The sequence below is a fragment of the Diadema setosum genome, chromosome 11 (assembly GCF_964275005.1).
Source record: "Diadema setosum chromosome 11, eeDiaSeto1, whole genome shotgun sequence".
NCBI lineage: Eukaryota > Metazoa > Echinodermata > Echinoidea > Diadematoida > Diadematidae > Diadema > Diadema setosum.
The window spans coordinates 22,041,263-22,065,864 of NC_092695.1; the positions used below are offsets into that span (position 1 = coordinate 22,041,263).

The 24,602-nt window shown below is 37.1% G+C and overlaps 2 protein-coding genes across 2 annotated transcripts in view; one reads left to right on the forward strand and one right to left on the reverse strand.

Moving 5' to 3' along the window:
* Positions 1–1,441: 1,441 nt before the first annotated feature.
* LOC140235355 (uncharacterized) lies at positions 1,442–2,212 on the reverse strand. Its single transcript, XM_072315383.1, has one exon. It carries the CDS (start codon positions 2,210–2,212, stop codon positions 1,442–1,444), a length of 771 nt encoding a protein of 256 aa, XP_072171484.1.
* Positions 2,213–5,414: 3,202 nt separating this feature from the next.
* Positions 5,415–24,602, forward strand: part of LOC140235081 (nicotinamidase-like) — a 33,246-nt gene continuing 14,058 nt past the window's right edge. The window contains exons 1-3 of the mRNA XM_072315119.1: positions 5,415–5,578; positions 23,187–23,313; positions 23,976–24,032. Coding sequence (XP_072171220.1) covers positions 5,478–5,578; positions 23,187–23,313; positions 23,976–24,032 — 285 coding nt within the window. The 5' untranslated portion in view covers positions 5,415–5,477. The remainder of the gene's footprint in view (positions 5,579–23,186; positions 23,314–23,975; positions 24,033–24,602) is intronic.

Consider the following 24,602-nt stretch of genomic DNA (forward strand, 5'->3'; position numbering starts at 1 on the left):
CTTCCCTCTATTCAAAACGGTATTTATTACTTTCCAAGTGTTCTTGATATCACATTTGAATTGACTCAATTGGTCCGCAAAATATTTCTTTTTAGCTAATCTGACTGTATTGGTAAGAATATTTTTGTATGAGATATATTTCATTCGAGAGGTTTCGTCACGGTTTTTGATAAAATTAACATATAAAGTACTCTTGCGATTTATTGAGCGTAAGAGTGTTTTGGAAACCCATGGTTGCTTGGGGATTCGTTTGTAATCCTGAGTACGACATTTCCTTAATGGAATGCATGCACCTAGGCAATTATTCAAAAGATAAAGAAAATTATCATATGCTTGGTCAATATTTTCATTTGCGTCATACACAATTGACCAGTCCACAGATTGAAGTTTTTCTTGAACTAGAGCGATGTTTTCAGGGGTGAATTTACGACGAAATACATGCCTTTGAATTGTACTTTGACTCCTTGGTCCAATATCAAAGTGACAAAATATCATAAAATGGTCTGATATATCGCTCACCACTATGCCAGATTTTGGAAAAGGTTTAAGGTTAGCAAAAATGTTATCAATAAGAGTAGCAGAATGACCAGTAATTCTTGTTGGTTTAGAAATAAGAGGCAGAAATGAGGCTTGTAAAATGTTATCAAGGAAGTTATCACAGGCAGCATTACTGCTTGACAAAAGATTTATATTGAAATCACCCATGATGATGCAATCCTTGTTGTGGAATGCATCGTTTCGACAAATATCGTTCATAATATTCATAAAATCATCATAATTAGATTGAGGAGGTCTGTATATAACTCCAAGCAGAATGTTTTTGCCCTTACAGACTGAAATTTCAATAAATAATGATTCTATTACATCATTCATATATTTCAGTTCTTCCTTTATAGCGTAATCATATATTCGGGGAACATATATAGCTACTCCACCACCTGGTCTATTTGATCTGTTGTTAATGACAATATCATAATCAGCAAGAACATTAATTGGACCTGACGCTGGAGTTTCAACAGACCACGTTTCAGAGAGGCCTATGATAGGTAACATGGGCAAATCAATATTATCAAGAAATAAGCGAAGCTTTTCAAAGTTTCGATTAGCACTTCTTATGTTCAAATGGAAACAAAATAATTCGTCTCGTTCTAGCATTCGTAGATATTCTCTAAGGGTAGCTTCTGTAAAGTATGGCGATTGAGCAAGTTGACACGCTTCATCGTGGCTGTTAAACTCAATGTTAAGTTCGTCTAGATTGTCGGCTAAGATTCTAGTTGCAGTCCTATCAAACTTGGTGTTTCTAGCAGGTACATTTCGGTCTTTTTGAAATAAAGTAACAAAGTCATCATCTGTTAAGAGATTAAAAGGAAAAATATTGTTATCCAGCATTTAGCGGAAGGATCATAGTGGTAGACAACAAACAGAGGTATAATTCGTATATTTACTGTAGCTTTGACAGGTCCTCTTTCCTGTTGATGACACTGATTGCGCCTCCGTCGTTTTTCTTCACGTAGATTCGCCCGTTGTGGGTCCACAGGTACTTGTATCCGGCCAGCCTCCTTGCTCTGTTAGTTTCCTTCAGCAGCTCCCTGGTGGACGCGACAAGGTTTTCGTTGACGTAGATCCGTCCGTTGCCCTTAGAGCTGCTGCGGAGCCCGAAATCTTTCGTGGTGAAGTGCTGTAGCTTTCTTCGGCCGTCGTAGATCATGTTTCGTGAGCGTCGGTTGGTGAATCTCACGATTATCGGCCGTGGTCCCCGCTGATCATCCTCTTTTCCTATTCGATGAGCAATGTCGATGTCGCCAGCGCTCACATCTTCGGTGATCTTTTGGGCAATCTTTAAGACGATCTTTTCAGGGTTTTCACCCTTTTCTTCCGGCACGCCGGCGATTTCAAGGTTGACCCGACGGTGGTACTGATCAAGGTCATTAATTTGGTGAGTCAGATCGTCCACTCTTCCCTCCAGCTGCTGATTTTTTTGTTTGAGCTCGTGATTTTCTCCCTCCAGTCGCTCGGTGGTCTTTTTCATCTCCTCGAATTTGGCATTTAGAAAAGTAATAGAGTTCAATATGCCTTGCTGGCCCTCCTTGACCTCCGAGACCGCTTTCTCCAGTTGAGAAAATTTGCCGTTGAGAATACGTGAGAGATTTGCTACTTCATCTCTCAACGCGCTGAGATCCACTTCCTCAGCAGATTTCTTCTTCGGAGGCATCTTTTGATGATGTCACAAAAGCTCTTAACACTAAGCGCGAAATAAAGGGATGGTTGCTATGCGCGATGTGGTAGTGATGGAAGAGTACGCAGGAAGGATGCGTGGCATACGCACCAGGTAAGTTTTGTTTGAATAGTCTCAAGCAAAATATCTTCCCAAAACAGCGAAAATGAGTGAAATAATCGCACTATACGCGAAGTAGAAGCACTTAATGCAGATGTCAATCAGATAACTAGATTCTTAGTCAAAAACGCCGTCATTTGATGTAAAAAACTCACAACAAAAACTCATATCCATAATATGATTGCGACCCTCATTAGACACGAACAAGTGGTTTTGTCTTTCATTTTCTTCATTGTACCCAACTTTGATAAACCCTTTCAATTTGCTTGGTGTTAATCAAATAAAAACAGCAACAAAATTTTCCTTTCAGGTAAGTTAACTGTAACATGGATTTTACTTCACTTTCTAGTTAGAATAGCAATGCTGTCAGCTTACGTGCATTCCCGCCTTTTTTTTTTTTATTTTTAGGGGGAGGGTTTTAAATTTCAATGGTAAATCCCTTCCCTAGACGGGAAGAGTTTAAGGACATCAGAACCTTCCGTAAGTAATGAGTATTCTAATTTCTTTTCTTTTAATTTTTAAGACCCCCCCCCCCCCCCCCCGCCTACTAAAAAATTGGCCAGAGGGCTACAGCCCCCGGTTCCGCAGCCCTATACGGACTATAAGTCAGGCTAGTACAGCAATCATGACTACGTGAATATCGTGCGAACTTCTGCGAAGACAAATTAATTTGAATGGATGTTGAATACAACATGCATACAGACACGCAAACATTCAACATGCACAGGTTAAGACACAAATCAAGACTTCATGAAACTTGATTAGTTTGTTTGTTTGCTTGCTTTCTTACTTTTTGCAGAGAAAAATTGGTGGATATTCGGAGAACTTTTTTTTTTTTTTTTTTTATTGATTTTCAAAAACAAATCATACATAACATTAAAACAATCAAAGCAAAAAATAAAAATAAAAATAAAAATAAAACAAAACAAAACAAAACAAAACAAAAAAGCAGCCATACCAAGTATTTCACAAATAGCAGTTGTCACCCATTTTCACAAATCATCTTAAAGCAAAATAATGTAGGATTACGAGAGATGTCCCAAGCAAACCGCCGACAAGCCCGCGAACATGCCAGCCGGACCGCCGCTCAATCCACCAGCACCAATTCGGGCCCCCGGCAGACTCCATTCTTTATTCGAGTGTTAGATATTCGGAGAACTTATGCCAAGACATCAAGAAACCATAAAGCTCATCATGGTCCTCTAGCAGGAAGGGAGTATTTTGGTCATCTCGGCAATTGGTCATCTCAGCAATAGGTCAAGGGAATGCGTATTTTACATTTAAAAAAGTGAGCACTTGTGAAATGTCCAAAATAATAGGCCTATCATACGGCACCGTACCACGAATTGTTGTAGGAATCCCATCGAGAGAGGGCAGCATAATGGCAACAAGAAGAAAATTGAAGGAATCGTCTTCAGTTCATCGAACTTTCACTGAGTGTTTTTTTTTTTTCTCTCTCTCTCTGAAATCTCTCTTCATAATATTGTCAATTTCATATTGTGTCTGGATTAATTGTTCAGTTTTGAATTCGGTATGACGAGTTCAAAATTAGACCTGCGAGTGATGAGAATGCAGAAAATGTTTTGAAGTTATGCAATATCAAAGCACAACACAAAACAAAGCAATACTGAAAGCGAAATCTGACAAACAGGCTGTCTTCATTTTGGCTCAAAAGTAGCCCATTGATGGTGGAAAAAAAACCCATAACAGTAGTATTTTCCCTTACCTATTTTTTTTTTCTTCTCGGAGACCCTAGAATATAATACTTTATGCTTGTTTTGTTTTGTTTTGTTTGGTCTATTGTTTCATTTGCTTTGTTTTCAAACAAACAAAATTCTACATATCAACATGGCTTTTAAACAATATAACATGCACTAGACACTTGGGCCTAATCTCTAAAAAAATCGAGTGAAAATGTTCACTCTTGAAGGAGTGAATCTCATATTTCACTCTAAATTCACTCTTTTCTGTTATTCACTCCTTCAAGAGAGAACATTTTCACTCGATTTTTTTTTAGAGAGTACAATGTACAATACATATCGCAGTGTAAATAAATAATAACCCACTATTGTAATCACATGTCATACATAGTAGGCCTATAAGAGGGAAATGTTTCATGATTTCCATGCATGCAACCATGTCTAATCACTTGAAAATAATATAATAATTTTGATGGCAGCCTCGGGAAACCAAAATTTACGAGCCTTGAGTAAAATGAATGAGAAAATACCCAGACAAAATAAGTAGAAAGCAAGTATAAAGAGAAGACACACAAAAAGATAATAATTCATTGGGGCCTATACGCCTAATGTGCAAGTGAGATACGCAAGAGGGAGTGGATATAGAATGCATCTTAGATTTTGTTTTGTTTTGTCTGTTAACTTTTCAAAACGTCTCAATGCAGTGGGCCTACATTATTTTGTACCCAAAAAAAAAAAAATATTGATGATCACGAACGTCCTTCAATACTTCAATTTAGTGTGTTTTAATTATTTCACTGCCCTGTTCGAAGAGAAGAGTAGGCCTAGGCCTATAAAAGGGACAGAGCTGGAGGGGAGAGTTTGAGAAGTTTGAGAAAAAATCCACACCAAACAAACTACAGTTATTAGCTAATGAAAACCGCATACTGGTATCTGGGTTCTTCGTGTTGCTCTGTCTGTCTCAGACTGTAGTTATACTATTGTATGAAATCACCTCTCAAAGTTGCAAGCAACAAGTGCATTGAGAAGCCCACATTCTATTCAATTTTCCTCTTTTCCTTCCGAGAACTTAATAATATAATGCGACAATCCCCTACACGAATTGGGTTCCGGGGGTGGGGCAATGTTTACAACGGACATGGCGTGCTTGGCTGTCAAAAACACGCGGTTGCGGTGCGCCATCAGCTGTATTATTCGCGTACATTTTCAGCTCGCACACAGCGCATCATCGCTCCCCTGCCTAGCCTATCAGCGTATCAGACCTTGCTTTTGTATACAATCGAGTCTTACACTGCACTATTCATGGTGCGCATGCAGTGCTATGGCAGTCGAGTACATACACAGATGAGACAGATGATCAGTGCATGTGTAGCTGTTGATGTACCGGTACTGCATCACGCTACACTATCCAGAAAAGAATCCTGAAATCAAATGAACTTAAAATGTCAGCCGTAAACTACTTTAGTGAGCTCCAGGGGGATGCATCTTTCAGTGGAAACAGGACGAAAGAAGCAGAGTGCATGAGGCGTTATGATGTAAACGGGTAAGGGAACAAAAACTGATTCAATTACGAAGTAGGCCTAGTGTAATGTCAGCTGATGACAGATGTTCAATGAAAATAATGTGTGTCGTCGGCCAGCGACTGGCAGGCTCGCGTTGCGTTGCTACGCCTACGGTCAGAGCCAGGCCAGGGCAGGGGAGGTGTCCGGTGTCTGTACGCTGGCCTGGGCCTGTTGCCAATGCTGCAGAGGATCTTCCATCAATTGACCAACTGAGCTCTTTCAAATGGCTCAATGCTTGCTATATCAATTGGAAAATCATATTTTTGTGCAACATACAGCACATTTCCTCAATCTTCATATATAATCATGGACCCATGGTCATGTGATATGGGTTTCATGACCTAGGCCTACATTGTAGTTCTAGTTTTTCTATTTTTTTACTTTATTGGTGCTTAATTAGCTGTAACCGGCGTGTAACATATTGCTTTTGCTGCAATGGAATTCTAACGTTAAGGGGTCCAGCTATCCCCAGGAGATCCTGCTATCAGTATCACTATCATTGCACTCTACCCTAGGCCTACAGAAAATGTCGACTTCTACGACTGGATGTCATGCTAGCTTTTATCGTGTTTATCTTCTTCCTCGTACTCTAGTCCTGTAATCATGGTAATGTGCTGGAAATGGGCCCCATGTAACGTTAGGAGTTCAAACGTTAGGACTTAGGTAGGGATTAACTATACACAGCCCAGTCGCCGCTGTACATACGTAGCGCGACAGGGCTGTACCAACGAAGCTCCAAACACGAAGAGGGTCCAACGATCACATGCGATCGGATTGAATTTTGATACTTTAGATCATTTTTTTGCCACTTCAAACTCATCTGACGAACAAAATGATAATGAGACTTCATATCTATGCTATGAGTATTGAAATTTGGATTCAATAACTTACCTAAATTGATGGTTATATGCAGCATGTGTGAACGGTTCACGAACGGTACATCGTCTTTCACGCCAGGCCATTTCCAATATTCGGGAGGTCACATGATCTGAATGCCCTTTCAAAAGGTCGCGCTGTCGACCGTGCTGCTACACCAACACTCGAGCAGCGCATCGCACGCACGCAAAAGATTTCCGCAGAGATCAAGGCGCCATTTTGAATTCTGCAACGATGAACCGCGACGGTGTTAGGGAATCCGCCAGAAAGTATCATTTTTTTGGTTCCACGGACTTATCACGAGGGCTCTCAATGGACTTACGAACCTTCTGTAATACAAGCATGCACTTAAGGTGAGTAACGTTTGGTAACGTGTACATTGTTTATAAAGAACGTATAAATTTTCATAAGTTTTGTAGTTGTGTTGTGGTTCCCCACTTTGAAGGTGCCCGCTCGCTGGTCAGACGCTGTATTCGCGTAGCGTATTAACAGCGTCTGGTCGGGCTAGGTAGGGATGTCTACACAGTACTGGATAAGATTTTTTTTTTCTTCTGAGGATTCTTTTATCTTTTAATACCACATTCCAGTGACATGGGTAAAATCACTAGATAATCTACCCGTAATGTCAAAACATCATTAAAATCTGAACCTCTAAGGGGACCTCCAGGCTTGCAAAAATGTTTTGTTTAGACTATCTGTTTTTGCTTTAAAAACATATATGCCAGTACAATAATCTCTGGCAAGATATATCATGTGTACAATGTACAATTATATGATGTAAAAAGTTTAATTTGCAACTTTTTTTGTTGTCTATGTACAGTATATATTATTACTACTCATGGATGTTATTTGTATCAATTGTATGTTCTTAAAAATGTGATTTGTCACTTTCAATGTATACCTGCAATTATCTAAAGGGATAATTGACCTGGTTATGTATTTACATTTTCTTGAATAAAGAAATGATTCAATCAAAATAATGATCATATGCACAAGTTCAATACTTACCGTCGGTAGGGCGACAAGATCTCGTATACAAAATGTCAAATGTTCAGGAGAGCCAAAAAACATGACAGCCAAAGCACTATGTCATTGTCAAATGGGATAGCCTTTCCTTTGACATGCTGTGGTGGCTTCATTTTTGGGGTAAGACAGCTAAGATTTGGACAGGACATCACTTACACTGTAACTGACTATCTGACCATTAATCAAAAAAAGTCATTTTCACCAAAATTTGAGATACAAGGTCTTGTCACCCCATTATGCACTTTAATTGGTGGGTCCACAGAAACGATACTGTTGAAAACACAAAGTTTTCATTTCCTTCAGGATTGAAGAGCTGCAGGACAGAGAATTTACTGGCCATGCTCATGGGAACCTACTGTCTCTTTTTTGAGCACTTTTGCAACAATGACAGAGGCAAAACATGGTGAAATAAAAAATGATGGTTTCTTCCTCTCGTTTGTCCTGTCTCAGACATTCATGTGTACGTAACATATGTGTAGATATGAGAAGTAAGACAGGTGTGCAATTTCAACAGACCATGTTAGTTGTTGATTTTGTTGATGACTTAGCAGTATATGTGGCAGTTCTGACAGACGGACCCCAAATACAACCTGTAGGATTGCTACCACTGATGTAACCATGTGATACGACACTGTGATGAAGGAAGTGCAACACCACAATTCTAAATTAAGTTTTGAAATCTATAAATTTCTCTAACCTTCATATTAAATTATTGGCCTAATTACTTTGGTTCCAGAGTTTAGACATTATGCAAAACATGACTTATTTAATTGTTTACGTGAATGGGTGTATTCACTTACTGTACCTGTATGAGTCACATACAGTACAAACACGTGTTACAGCTACATGTACACACAGAAATTTTGAACAGCAGGATTACAGATAGAATGTACAATGTAGTGCTTCAAAACCTCGGCAACACGAATGCTCATGGAGTGGGTATAGACTGCCGATACCTATGATCATGCATGCTTATGTGGTGGTTTCGTCAGGATGCATGCAGGGGCCAGTGATACCAATCCAAATTGCATGATTGCATCAATTTGATCAAATTATGTATTATTACAGAATGTCAACACAGCAAAAGAGGAAGGAATTTCTGAAAAGAAAAATACTTGTGATATCTGTTTATGAACTTGGTGTACATTGTATGTACACGTGTACCGGTACACTGTGTAGCTGTCATTACAAATGTAAGTCCTTGCCTCGAGTTACCCTTGAACTGAAAGTTGCAGTTATTTATCTGGACCAACTTTTCTGGGAGTATCCATGAAAACTGTTTCTTGTGGGATTTAACTGCCAGCCTGACTGATTTGAAGGTAAAATAGTACGATGATGCCTGAATACAATTAGCTACAGATGTATTATATTTACCATTTGTCAATTTGAAAAAAAAAAAAAGGCTGTTTTGGAGGTGGCACAGCATATTTGTTCCTGCAACAATGGCTGAGGTCTTATTTTCTCCAAGGTCTTTGGGTTGGGGTTAAGGTTGTGTACTAGGGTTTCAGGTTTAGTTTGATGTGAGGATTAGGGTTAGGGACATGTTTGTGGATAGAATTTATGTTTAGCTAATAGTGTGTAGTATATACAAGTATTTCATGGGAGCAGTTGTTGCACTCTGAGCATTTGTCATGGAACCATTTTGGATATGTCTGCATACAGATCTGGAAAAACAAGAAGATAAAGGCAGACAAGAGAGCATTAATCTTTGCAAAGGAAAGACCAAACAGGTCAATGAAAAATAAAATGAGAAGTTTTATACGACAGTTTAAATTTGTCAAGGCAAGTTTAATACTTCTAGCAAAGCACAGGGATTGCTTGAGATCCGTAGCAATTCCTGCAAGCATCAGGCAAGCATCTCTGCTCTTTGTTGCTGATTCCTGTGAGCTGTAGATGCTGTAGACTACATTAAGTTATAAAGCTAAACTAACTCTTTTAAATGTTTATATAGGAAAATATTCATTTTTTTTTTTCAGAGGTTGGCTAACATAAAGATGTTGAGACTTAGCTCTACATTTCTTGATGGACAGTATGTTATCATGCCATTCAGTCCAGAAAATAGAGGTGCTGAATCTCAATGTACAACATTAAAAAGCAGGTAAAATAGAACAAATAGTGTTCATGAAATGATGAATTGTACATACCCTAGGCTAGAATGATGCTGCCAGGTACAATGGATTCTCAGCACTTCTCAGCACAAATGGTATACAGTAATTTCGGTTGAGAGGAGGCTTTGAATTTTTATTGTTAGTGTGAGATAATGAGAAACTACATATGACATGTGAAAGAACAATAATTCTAAAGAGAAATCAAAGTTAATTTAATGAAAATCAGTTTTTAAATGGCAGAGATATCTAAAAATGAAGTGCTCCTAATAAATATTACAATTCTAAGAGGATTTGGATATCACAGCCATTCCAAAACCAATTTTCATCAAATAAACCCCTCATAAAATATGAAAAAGTGTACAATTCTAAGACAAATTAAAAGTTTATTTGAGGAATATCAGTTTGGAAATGGCTGAGATTTCATGTCCAAAAATGACCCACCTTTTTATTAGGACCACTTTTTTTATATATCTCAGCCATTTCAAAATTGATTTTCATCAAAATACACTTTTAATTCCTGTTAGAATTGTAAGCTTTTTCATTGTTCATAAGTGGTTTTTCATTATCTTAAAAAAAAGTTAAATACTTGAACCAAAACGATACCATCCTTATACCGACATATTAAACTGTCCATAAAAAGTAAAAAAAATTGGGATGTTGTTAGTCTCTTCAGTGTACATGTCCAGAACATGTACACTAAAAATGTGTCAATTGTTCTTGACTCATGTCAAACATGATAATAATATCACTGGAAGGATATATTTAGAGAAGTCTTTATAGTTGTTCTGCAAAAGATAACCATGTATTTTATTTTCAAGGACAAAAACAGTATTTTCAGCAATCTGGTGCACACATGTGACTGTTGGCAGTTTTATTACAGCATGCAATGTATGCATAAAACTGTATAAATCATGCATTTAATTCTTGACATAAATTTCAACAACAATGCCCTGTTGGGACTACACATATTGGCTGTATGCCCAAGTACTAATTACAGCATACATTACTTTGTATCATGGCAGCATAAATACAGTGCTGAAATTTGATACTATTTTTCTTCTTTCCCTACAAATCATGAGTAAACCTGTTCCAGTTCTAGTTTCATTTTGCTAGTCACTGTTGAATGATGTGCCTTCTTGTAAAGAGCAAAGTATGAATTCATAGATAACCAAACATGTTGGCAGTTGCTACACATGTATCTAATTGTCAAATGGTATTAAAAAGTGTAGAACCAGAATATAACTGTCCTGGATGTGTGTTCATTTTCTACTTGTCTCTATTGAAATACATGATATCACTATCAACCATACATTTTAGTGAGACTACAAATTTGAAATACTACATCTAGTCAGGTTTTTTTTTTTCCACCATAGACTATGCACACTTGGAAGGGAGCAAACTTGGTAGCATTTGTCCAAGTTGTGGTTTGAGAAAAGCAAATATCTATATGTAATTTTGTTATTCCCTTGTTCAGTTAAATCAAACTGCTCTCAGTCAAATACAGACATGTATAGTCAGTGGAAATTGCACGTCTTGACAGATAACCACATTGTTTGTTATCTTGCCCAGGTCTCAAATGATATTGGTATCTGTGCTATAAGGCCTTTGTCTCTTTGTTAAGTATAAACACTAGTAAGATTGTCAGGGCTCCAAGGTACAGACTAATTCAACAACAGGACATCCCCCCCCCCCCCCACACACACATGTGCACATTATTGTCTGTACTCTTTAAAAAAAAAAAAAAATGGTGAGGAATCATCTACATTTGTACATAGGAATAGGATACAGTATGAGTTTCAACAGTTCAAGGCTAATCCTGTTAAAGGCACATGGTCCCTGTAGTTTAGTCGAATGCATACGCGGGCGCACGGCGTAAGTTTCCTATAGAGACCTACGCTATCGACTCTTCTTTAGTGCTTACGCTGTGACCCACTTCCCCGAGTCCGAAGAAGTCCGATCCACAGTAGTCATTTGTCTGATCACAGTTCGGCTCATGATTTGGCTGAGGGGGATGACAGTTTTAGCAAACTTCTTTTGTGATGTCATAATAAGAATCACATATGCACCCAACCTGGCATTACTACAGACTGCGCGATGCGCAGAGAAGACAACGAAGGCAACATTACTTAGCAACACCTATGCACTTTACTCTTGATGACAGCTCAACTTTGGTAATCTTCGTATCAATGCTAACGGTGATCGGCAGTATCATCAACAGCGCCCTCTTCACTACCGGGACTATGCGCCTTTAAGCACTGAATCACTTTTAGTAAGATGATACAAAAAAAGAATGATGAAAAACACTGTCCACATGAGTCTAATCTACACTTGTACTAATGTACTTGTGAATGGATCGATTCTCTGTGGCCATAGTAACCAAGCTTTTCAATTTAAACCCAATACTTTATACTATGTATGTACATGTAAATACTAATAGAATGATAACATTTCAATACTATAGATTTAGGTTGCATGCATTTAAAGTTTGTGTTGTGGGAAAGGTGTCAAGCAAACTTCCTGGTTGATAGAATCAACCAAGCTTTGTTGTTTAAGACAGTCACTTAAGATTTGAATAATACATGTATAATAATGTGGATCATTATTACAAATGTTGGATAGACTGCAAAATTGTAGTGTGTGAAGGGTCATCAATACAGTGTAGTCAACAGTGTACATGTACACAATTTGTTCACTGCTCTCACATACAGTGTTGTCATTGCATACGTATACTCCTAAATGTATTTAATTATGATTATATGCAACCATTTGTATGTCATGAAAATCCTATGGGAGCAGGAAATTTGGTCTTACAATACACAACATGATACACCCATACAGTATTACAAGACATGATATACCCACAGTATGATGGCTCTCATAGAATATGCTGCAGTGGAACAATCTTTGGATGTTTCATACTTAAAGGACAAAGGCTTGTTTTTATACGTGTTTAGAAACTTGTTTCCTGCCTCTTGAACTTCCACATTTGTTTGCCAGTTTGTATCTTTTCTGAAAAGGATCATGAATCTCTACGTTTCTGAAGACGTGTTTGACTGGACATGATGCGGAGGTATTTGCAGTCTAGTCTTCACATGATACTGAGTTAACATTTTGACCTTCTCAACTTGATATAGACCAGTTCGATTTGGATACTGTTTTTCATGATAATTTCTAACTGCTGGGCTTCAAGTATGCCAACAAAAGATAATTTACACATTGACATAGCAACGCACCTTACTCATTGCATAACCCATTAAAAGTGCTTTTGTTCTTTGTTGGAAGCCCCCCATTATGGCTGCCATCAGTGAGGCTGACCTGACCATCACCTTTAATTGACTTTGACCTTGTTTGCGACCTTGTCATGGCGCAAGCAGATTCACATGCCAAAACATGTATACATACATTTGTACAAAAATACAAAATGTAGATACTTATTGTACCAGATACATTTGTGAACAAGTGTTTCCCTATTTGACGGGCCATGGAGTAGTTGTGAATGTGACACAGCTATTATTGAGATTGTCATTTGCAAGTTTTGCGGTTGCCAGGGAGACTCATATCTGTATATCACTGAATTTGTTGTAATTCTTAAAAATGCTAAGAAACACATTTCAGAAACATGACTTCAGACACAGGTTGTTTGTACACTGTAAGTGTGAAACCTCTCCCACTTTGTCTTGTGCCGAGATATTATCATGTGAGATCTGATGTATTAACCTTTCAGCAACTGAAGATTCCATGTACATAATGGCCTGTTGTTCCCTACACTGTAGAAGGTACAGCAATATTACTCTCATTTCGACAACTTTCTAAAATATGTAAAATACATCTCACTGCATGTTTATTTTTGTCTATTATAAGTCATGTTTATTTGAAAACCTATTCGTATCAAGAGAATGGTGTGTCACAGAAATAATTCTGACATACAGTAATGTACTTGTGTTGACTTGGCCTCATTCAAATTACGTATTAAATTGTATATTATTCTACATGAAAGCAATAAAAATGGTAAAGCATAAAACTATACAAAAGCGGACAGGCGGTTTGGGGCGGTTTAGGGAGTAATACAAGACAGGCGGTTTCCGGTGCATCACTTGCAGTGAAAGCTGAATGTACAATAGCGCGGCGTTGATGACGTTCGGTCGTGGAAATGCACATATTTTACTGTCTGTAATATGAGTGGGTTAGCACTGTGCATTCATCAATGCTACTGTATAATTGTAAATGGTGTATGTGCATATATTTCCCTCTCTCCTTCTTCATTGAATAATAATACCAGAAGAAAAAAAAAAAAAACACAGAATGAATTGTCAAGTGATTTCTCCACTTACTGTGCCTGCATGCATTGTGACTACTTGTTCAGTAAACCTTACAGATCCCATTTCAAGATTTTCTTTATCTTTGTGTGGCCATTCTCCAAAGAGGAATAGCAGGAAAGGGTCCAGGCTATTGTATGCAAAATTGGGCATGACTTTTTTTTTTTTTGTTGTTCAATGTGGATATAAGGATTAAAGCCCATATGTGTTCGATTGAATTCACACAAGTAGCTATAGTCCGGTAGTTCCGGCATACATGTAGTGATACAAAACTTTGTATTTCTGACTTGTGATATTTTCATGTATTTCTTCTTCTTCTTCTTCTTCTTCTTCTTCTTCTTTTTGATAACACACATGAAAGTACTGAACGTCAAGCGTGTGAACAAAGCGCATGTGGTGCATGTTAGGATGTGGGTTTTTTGTGCATACAGTTTGCAAGAATCTATTCTCAGGATACTCAAATACGCTGTGAACCTCTGTGTGGAAAAGGTCAAGCATGGAGCAAACATGTATCACGATGTGAACTGTGGGGTCCTTTAAAGGCACATTGCAAACATTTGTGGACGAAGGGCCAATTTCCATATGACATTGTAATGAAAGAAATTTGTGCAATCGTTGCAAGTTAGCATTATATGCCAGTGTACCAACGTGTCAACAATGTAAATTGTCAATATTGATCGGTCGTTCCTGAATACTCCCATAGAAACCTTCATTATTGCAGCTGACAGTTTTTAGACGGCGAAGCTCCTTGTTTAAAATGAACCCCAGAAGGGAATAACAAACCACTGTTGGAAAACCAGGGATATTTCACCTTATATTTATATTTTGGGCTAATTTTGCATTCTGCTAAACAAGCCTCTAAAAAAGGATGTGCACAGCTTTTTGAGAGATATTAATATTTATATGAAAATGTCAAAAATATGAAAATGTCATCTGCAAAAGTAGCTGATTATAAAGTCCATGGAATGACATTTTAATGGTTTGGTGCTGTATCATTTCATCACAATATTTATCATTCGTTAGTGCTTCATAAGCTAGAGTTTCTTTCCTGTGTGCCCTATGTTGTTTGACTTGATTGCAGAATTTCTTTAAATGACTTCTTATTCTTATCATTGGCTACACATTTTAGAAGAAAAATTATTCCTGTTTCTTTCTCAAGCTGGCAAATGTTTCCAAAATTTCTCTCTGACTTTGTGCAAATTTAATTACTTGAAGAGTTTCATATTGTAATCTTTCTCCACAGCAAAGTACAGAGGTGCCTATCAGGTGATGACAATGACAATTTCTGCAGAAAAATTCCCCAGCACTTCATAAATGAAAAGGAAGCAAATTTTTACAACTCAGTACAAATAAAAAAAAAAGTATTCACACACAAATGTCCAAATGTCCACACTTGCAGTAACTCACGTGCACTTACATACGTACATTGATCCATAAAGAATTTAAGCAAGAAAGTTCAAGTTCAAGGAAAAAAATAAGGGTAGTAAAAATTATGAGTACGTTTCATTAGTCTTGCAAAGTACCCATAGCATATTGAGCAAATTCAATGTATTGTAAATGGCAGCGTTAACATACTACATGTACACTTGTGTCTGAATTGTGCAGTTCCTTCTTGTCACCTCTGTTTTCCCCTTTAAAAAAAAAAGATCAGGTTTAAACATCTGCTGAGAATGATGATTCATACACTCTCAAAATATTTGCTTCTAGGATTTCACATTCTCATTGCATATCAAACTTCTGCGTATGTGTAAAAGGCCAGGTTTCTCCAAGGCTTTTTGGTAGGTATCAGTGAATGCAGGTAGATCTGGGGAAACAGTCTGTGAAAATGTGACAAAAGTCAGAAAATCTCAAATGCTTTATATTTTTTTTTTTCTATAAAGTGTTGGTTGAGATCATGTCCCAGTCTGTGTAGGAACTCATGGACGATTTGTGATAGGTCCAAATCCTTGTTCCAAAATTAAGTCGGGCATTACCGAGTGCAGGATTTGTGCAGATAATGGATATAAAACTACGTTTCTTGGAAATTTGAATGACACGAAATTACGCAAATCCCGATTTGCGGTTTGAAACGGAACCAGTTTTACCATCTAGTGGCTTCCTTGCAATGTGAACCTTGTGATGTAACAAATTGTACTACGTACATGCGTTTAAAGTGTTTTAAGAGTGACCTTGTCCTGATGAAGTCCAAGCTTGCCAACTTGCACAGTAAACTGACATTGAAATCTGTTACCAGTTGGAGTATTGTGCGTGCCTGAATTTAATTGGCTTTCCAGGCAGAAATGTGGGGAGATGACTCATTTTTAATAGGAGTTAATTAACGAGATGAACTACTCAGGGTTTGTTTCTATACTCTTAGTACATTGTAAGCAAGCTTTCCAAGAAGCCATCGCAAGGCTGTGTAGAAATATGAGGGGAAGTCCCGTGAAATTGTACGGCAATGCAATGTTGTTGTTTTTTGTTTTTTTTTTGGGGGGGGGCTTCATTTGTCAATGCAGCAAAAAAGAAAAAAGAAAAAAAAATTAAAAAATCACTGTTTTCTAATCTATTTGACATAGTTGTCATGCAAAATCATTTGTTAACACTTTTTAGAAAGTTTTAAATGGTAATTTAATCCGATAACAATCAGAATACTGTTTTTTTTTTTTTTTTGTTATTGTTGTTCAGTGCAGCAATCTGATTGTTGCAGAAATGAAGTGATAAACACTAACCTTGTATTCTGATCCCACTTGCACTGTTATTATATCTGTTGTACATTGTATCCAGGCCTGGCTGTATGTAGGTTGATAGCATTTCCGCTTTCAATGTAATCTTGTGCCTGTGAAATCCCCACAACATGAGACCTTTTGCAAACCAACAAACCTTGGTTGTTCAGTGACAAAATAGTCACTATGTGTCCCTTCATCGCTGTCTGAATTTGGGCTCTAACATCACTCCCGGCATTTTAATTTGTACCAAGGTGAGCACTATGAAATTGTGGTGCACTGTCCCCTGCCAAGGATGATTGTGTTGATGTGTGTAATTATCAAGTCCAGATGTACACTGTACAATGTATATCCTCTCAGGTATTTGCCCTCCGATTGTGCTTGTTAAGCGCAAAGGTTGTGATTGCGTTTCCTTTCTGTTTGTGTTTTTGTTTTCTATAGAGAAGAACACTGATGTTATACATGCAACTATAAATTACCAGTACTACATATTATTGTAGTATGCAAAGATTGTGTAGAGATTTAGACTGTGAAGTTTCTCATTTAATTCAATGCTATCACATTACTTAGTATGAATTGTATTTCCTGGTTGACTGCAAAGAACAATGACATTCAATCTGTAAAACAGCAGTGTCATAGATCCCTTAGCCTCTCAATCAGATACATAACTCTCTGCATGAAGAGTTAAATGGCAAAACAAGTTAACTCCATTTTTGTTAATTTTAGATGTTTGCAATTAAAACTTTAAAAAAAAGTGAAAATAATGCAAAAATTTGGGATTTTTCAAAACATAACTTCAAGAGCATTTCTTGTAATATGTAACAGTAAAGGCATCACTGGAAATCTCTGTCTGATAGACTTAATACATTAAAATGAATGAAAATTGCACTTCTCCCGTTTTGCAATCAAACTCTGATGTGTACTTGTGTGCTCCTCTTTCTCAGAAGTTCGACTGTTTCAGATTTCAGTCACACAATTCAAGCATAACTTGATTTGATAGAAATCACATCCTGTCCACCCTTGGACCCCACATGCCCTCAGAAACGTAATGGGCGGAAGCACGATTATCTGTAGTTTGCTTTTCTTTTAATACAAAACTCACAAGATTGGCATGAAACGAGACTTGTAAGAACGTTCTTAAACGGCTTTCTGTGTAAGTCTAAAACCTGTCACAGGGTCATCCGAGTGAACTTGGCTGTGTCCAGTTTGCTTGGTTATGTAACCAGCTGGAATATTCTGGTTACATAACACTTCAATTCACGCTGGCAGTTGTGCTTTGAGTCAATACCATCCCAGGTACTGTAGGCATCCAGGAAATGCAGTTAGTAATGTACCATTCAATTAGTGTGATATAGAATATACTGCCATCATACCAGCATATTATTGTCCAATGTACTTTTGATATGTGATTTGCCTGACAATGACACAATTGTCATTGCCCAATATGCATGTACTTGTATGTATAGAAGAATCAGTGTTTTTGTTTTTGTTTTAATAGTACATTACCAAATTTGAGAAAAAAAAATCAACAAAATTGTCTGACCTGTTTTATTCTGCTATAAAGAAAAGGTTATGAAAAGGCTATTATATGTGTAGTGCAGCAGTCAATTAAATCAAGATGACAGCAATTTACAAATTTGTGGGAACAGTGCAGATCAGTTTCAACCTGAGGAAGGCACTCTTAACCGAAAAAAAGCAAGAGAATGATTTTTTTTTCTTCATCCACCCAGAACATCAGTTTAATTTTTTTTCTTCTTGTTTGTGTGATTAGTTACAGAAAATTTATATTCTATGACCCCTGCCTGAGACTGTAAGTGTGAGGAAAAAATGCACAGATTAGTTTGTAGTCAACACCTCACTCTCTTTGTATGTATGCATACACAACATTGTATGCTGTGCTCACATCAGTATGCTTTGCCCATAATGAAATGAAACGCATAACCTCAACCTCTGCTGCATTTGCCGAGAGTCAGTGTCGAAATATCTGAAGAGCTAACATGTGCATTCCAAGTTTACTGATACTGAGTTATTAGCAGAGCTACCAAGTCTCACGCATTCTGCGTGAGACTCAAGCATTTAGGGCCTGTCTCACGATCTCACGCAGGGCACCCATTTTTCTCACGCATCGGGTGAAGTCTGCAATTTGTGCCAAAAATAAGGAGCATAGCTGAAAGGATTCAAGTGATTGTTGCAATTGAAGGTATATTTCCCTTTTGTCTTTCAAAATTAGTAAAAAATAGTCACTTAAGTATGCACCAGATCGCATCATTAAAAGCTACAGGTGCTGTAATAATTAAAAAAAGCTTCCTACCATGGGAGGGGTGACACCCTCCTCATTCGCGTGCGCATGCGCGCGAGCGCCGAAACGCCGAGTCATGAAAATCTCACTCATAAAAGTTTTTTGAACTTGGCATCTCTGTATTAGTTCAGTGCTTTACAATGTATGGTTGAGGGGTCTAGATATCGCGCACGTAAATTTGAAATGCTCTTATAATAGAAGTTATTCTATAATCGTACCTGAATTTCTCAATGAATATCACGAAAAAGCAGAAAAATCACCTCCCAGAATCTCCTGATGATACGATGACGGAGTAGTGCGCTGTCGCCGTTTGTATGTCGGACTTTCTTTTATGCGTTCAATTTCTCGGGGTATGTAAAGATCGCGCAGCTGCCCTCTGTAGTTTCATGCGTGAAAGTGTCTGCCCCTCTGCGGCTGTAACGTGCTCCGGCTTTCGTAGAATATTTTTTCACTTGATATTAAATTTGTCCCTGTTATAAGCAACAGCAGTTTTACCTAACTTGTGTATATTATTGTTATTATTATTATTATATGTGTTATTATTATTATCATTATTATTATTATTATTGTTATTATTATTATCATCATTATTACTATTATCACCACCACCATCATCGATCATCATAATCATCATCATCATTATCATTTTCATTATTATTATTATCACTTCCACCACCATCATCATTTTATCATTCTTATTATCATTATTTCTATCATTGATATTTTCATAATCGTTAATGATTTTCATTTATAAAGCTTTCTTACAATATTTCTAATCACTTTAACCAATAATATACACGTAATATAAAATGGAAAAAAGTAAAATATGAACATATACTTTGTGTGTGTGTGTGTGTGTGTGTGTGTTTGTGTGTGTGCTTACCCATTCGTCACCCTCTCATTTTCGTCACCCATTTGTCACACTCTCATCTAATTTGTTTTCTTCATATTATGGCCCTCCCCTGTCACAAATATATCACAAGTTAGCGCAAGAAATCACAAGCAAATTCAAATTGAAATCACACTTCAACTTCGATAGACTGAAATATTTATTCCTTTATAATATTATAATCGTTGTGTTAAAATTTGACTTAAAACAACATTTATTAACAGTATTTCAGCGTAGCTGGCAGCATACATTGTTCTTGTGTATGATGACGTCACGTGGTAAACGATCGATCGAACAAATTACGAATTCTATCGACTACGAACGAGACAAGCGAGACGACACGTCTAGGCTACAACATCCTTAGAACAGATTTTAAGGGAAGGTAGGTTTGTACAAGGTAAAAAATTGGAAATTTAGTGGAAAATTCGTTGGAAATCAAAATTTCTTACCTGCTTCCTTCTCATGTTGAGCGGTAAGTCAGGTATGTTTATTCCATGGGCGTATCGGCAAATTTTGCGCTTAGTCCTACGCGTAATATCGCTTGCTATACGCAGTTACGCTATGCGCGATCATTAGGTCCCTGCGCGAGACCTAGTACCCTTACTATACTCTATATCACATGGTGAAAAGAAGAAAGTGCAAGCCCCACACTAAGTGAACCATGTGACCAGCAAGACACTGTACCATCAATTATTTGTGTACTATGTTCGTTTATAGACACATCCGCTCACATGCTTCCTTATAGCCGATCGACACAGTCTTGAAACTAACAATCTATGGAAATGAGGGATTGTGAAATGTACCATACATACTTTGTAGTCCTCATAGAAATGATTAACCACACTGTTGCAGTTTGGGTTGTGTCATATACAGTGTGTATCATAGTCAATTTAAAGATCACATTACTTTTATTATTATTAACAGAAGAGCTCAGTTATAAGGATTATATGGTTGGTAAGTGAATTAGGAATTGTTTTTGGGTACAGTGTAGAACACAGCCGGCAAACGTTTTTGATGGCAAAGGGTTATGGTGCATTCATTTCCAAGAGGGTTTTTAAGAGGGGTTGAAGATTAGCTGCTTTCTCGTTCCCCCTTTAAAAGTCGGTTCATGTTATGACACACAATTCTGTATCGTCATTGTTTCTACAATATGCAGGGAGGTGCCCTGGTACAGTATACATGATTGTATACTCCCTTGAGGCACTGTGAAAGGTTTTGAATGAAAATGTGTTGATTACACATTGCAACTCCTCAAATGAATATCATCACTGCAGTGCAGTCAATGCATTCTCACGATGAAATATTGATAGTCGTGAGTCACAGAAGAAGAGAAGTGTGTTTAGGTTCAAGGTGACAACAAGACCCTGAAAATAGACTGAAATAGAAATCAGGGAACTATTTTAGTTTGCCCAACACAAGGTGGGGGTATGGTGGTTGGTTGTTGGTCGTTGAATCTCAGTCTTGATTCACGTTATGCTCATGGACATCGTTACTAGCAAATGGAATTTGCACAAAATTTAGAAGGAATATAATCTTTAACAGGACCACATCACACACAGAAAAGAAGCTATTAATGTAATGACTTATGCAGGATGGTGTGGTGCAGAGACCTCCCATAAGTGGTTTGCCACAATATTGTTCATTTTCCAGTCCATTTATGAATTGAATAAAATTACATTATCTCTTCATTCCTAAGGGCTATGTGCCAAGACAGCCATGATGGTGGTTTGTTCCATTTTTCTTTTTTCAATGCATATCATTATAACAGCTCTTTTCCACTCTCAGATAAGTTTACCTGAAAATCCCAATTTTTGTGGTTTATGTTATACCTCATTTCAATGTCACTGAGGATTAGATTATTTTGCCAACAAAGTCAATTTTCTATTAATTTATTGTTCTTCCATATACATATGAAAAAAGGGAAAAATGCCTCAAGTTGCTCCTGGCAGCCAAAGAGCTTGAACAAGACTTGCCTGACATAGCAATGGCCAGTGTATTAAACTTGATTTCAGGTATTGAGATGTCTTGTGCAGGAAAAAAGAAAATACGACAAAAAGAAAAACTAATCGCTAGTTCTGGAAGGGGGGATCCATAAATCTGAAAATGTTCTGACCTCACTTTGGCATGAAAAATTACCAATATGAGTGTTTGTTTGCAACTGATTGACAAATTGCCCTACATCGACATGAATAACGTAATTACGTCGATGTAGGGCAATTTGTCAATCAGTTGCAATGAAAACATCTCGACAGAAGAATTTCATAAATTGAAATTGAGTGTTTGTTTGTTTGTTTGTTTTTCATTTTCTACAAATGAGCAGAATGTGTCCGTCATTTAAATAGATATCAGTGCAATGTTGTGACATCTTGACTTTTATCTTTCTACAGGATACAATGTAAGTGCTTCTTTGTATACAATCCCAAATACTTCTAATATAGAAAAAATTCAATCTCAAAACATCAGTTACTGACAGATAATTGCTATTTCGTATAATTGGATGATTGGGTAATTGGATATTTGCTATGTTCTTGCTTTATAGGGCAGAGTAATGAGTCAGCCTATAGATATCGAATGAATTTGTTTTTTTCTCCATATCCCAGCATAACTTTATACAGTGAGACATGTTATTAACCCATTCCATACAGGAACCTGGTGGCCTGTGTATCAGCTCTATGGGGATTTGAGAATTCACTATGGAAAGGGTTAACTCTATAAAGTATGAGGCATTTTAGAGTTGCATTAAACATACACATTTTTGTCCGCTTGATTTGGATTGTTTGTGCAGTATCCGAGTATATTCAATGCAATACCAAATTCCCTATATACATATAGGCTACTGTAGTGAAGAAGCGATGCGAAATACACTGTGTTTTGTCTCTTCTATTGTGCGAACTGTATACTGTATACAACTGTATGCCATTGATAGCGAGTCTAAATTTTCGCAAATAAGGACTTCCTGACGATATCGCGAGTGGTTATATTCCCGATTATGGAGTACTGTACTGAACGGAGAAATGTATATGTGTTCGTCACGTTCATATTGGGATCAGAGTCATAATTTTCCATGTGTCTTTAATTTCTTGAATAGCACCTGACTCACGAAATTCGCAAAAATAAAAACCTCGCAAAATATTCAGTGTATATAGTACTTGTTACGTGCTCAAATTCTTACTCCAAGTCCAAGTCACAACTTAGTATAGAGTCCACCTCAAATTCTGATTGCTGCTTTTTGTAGCTTTTAATGCCTTTTTCTAGATAAAGATTTAACATACAGTATACAATTGTAGATCACAACAGATGATAATGACTATAATATACATTTGTATATTTTATCTTTCCTTGTATCATACACATTGTACTCTTCTTTCACCAGTGATGGTGTTCTTGATGTAGCTGAGTTCCATGGCTTGTGCGAAGACCTCCTGACAGATGAAAATGGCGTTCCAACAGCCAACCAATCTGAGACACAAGCAATCTTTGAGAAACTGGACGAAAACCAGGTACTCTTATGATCATCTTTCTTCCGGAAGCACGGAATTAATATTAATAAATAAGTTGAAATTAATAATTATGTGATATTAACAATGTAAATGTATTGGTAAATATTAAACAGTTTTTTTTTTCTTACTTTGCTGTTCATTTTTTTTTTATATGGAAAGCATATTTCTTTTGTATCAGTTTAGATGAGATATTTTTTCATTGTTTGTCGGACATACACGTATGAATTAAATGCTGCTTAATTCTTTTTTTTTTTTTAAGACACATAGCTCATATATTGGGATTGAAAATGGGTAATTGCCATACTTTTATTAAAGCTTCTATTGCATAATGCATACAGTATATAGTATTTCAATACATGCTTTTGGACTGGGATGATTTGGAAAATGAAAGTGATTATTACCTATTAGTAGTACAGTGTACTACAAACTGATCAGAGCTACCAATATGGAATACCAATATTAACAGAATATTCCTGGAATCACCCTGATTTTGATACTCTTTGTGCAAATGTAGGTAGCCCAGAAATGATGCACATTGCACACTATGCAACAATTGCTATCAGTATGTGTTTGAATTCATGGAGGTCTATGTGTACAGAAGCCAGATGTCCAAAGGTATTATACTGATCACCAAAATGTCCTCTTCCTGCGTTTTCTTTCAGGATGGTAGAATAGATGCAGATGAGTTTCACATTCTTTGGAGGTACTGGCTCCCGATGGTAAGTTAATACACTTGCTTGTTTTTATGATGTACTATCCAGCGTGATCAAAAGATTTTACACTCTATTAAAAATGAATAGAATCACAACCTATTTACTTCTTTAATACTGGCCACTCTTATACTATAGCCGCCTGTTTTGGCCAAATTTTTAATAGGAGAAGTCAGAAGTGTGTCTTAATATTGTGAGGGCTCAAGTAATTTTTCACTGAAGTACTCAGTGCAAGGTGAAAGCTGTATTTGTACAACATGAAATGATATATAGTCACAGAAAATTATATGACCACAATATACACGTAAGTGTCTTTTTCAGACTCGGCTGTTAAACATGCTTATCATTTATTACGTGAAGATCGGGTACTAATTCAGAGTTCATTTATAGACTAACAATCAGTGAGTACTAGTGACCTTGTTTGCATAAAATACATATGACTGTGTGGATGTACAGTGGTGGTGGCAAAAATAATCGGGGATTTACAGAGAGAGAGAGAGGGGAGGGGATGTATGTACTGTACATGGAATGACCTAATCTTCCATGGTAGATCTGCATTGATGTACAGGTATGCACAAT

Coding starts and splice junctions, on each gene's coding strand:
- LOC140235355 (XM_072315383.1), bottom strand. CDS start 2,212: ATGCCTCCGAAGAAGAAATCTGCTGAGGAAGTGGATCTCAGCGCGTTG.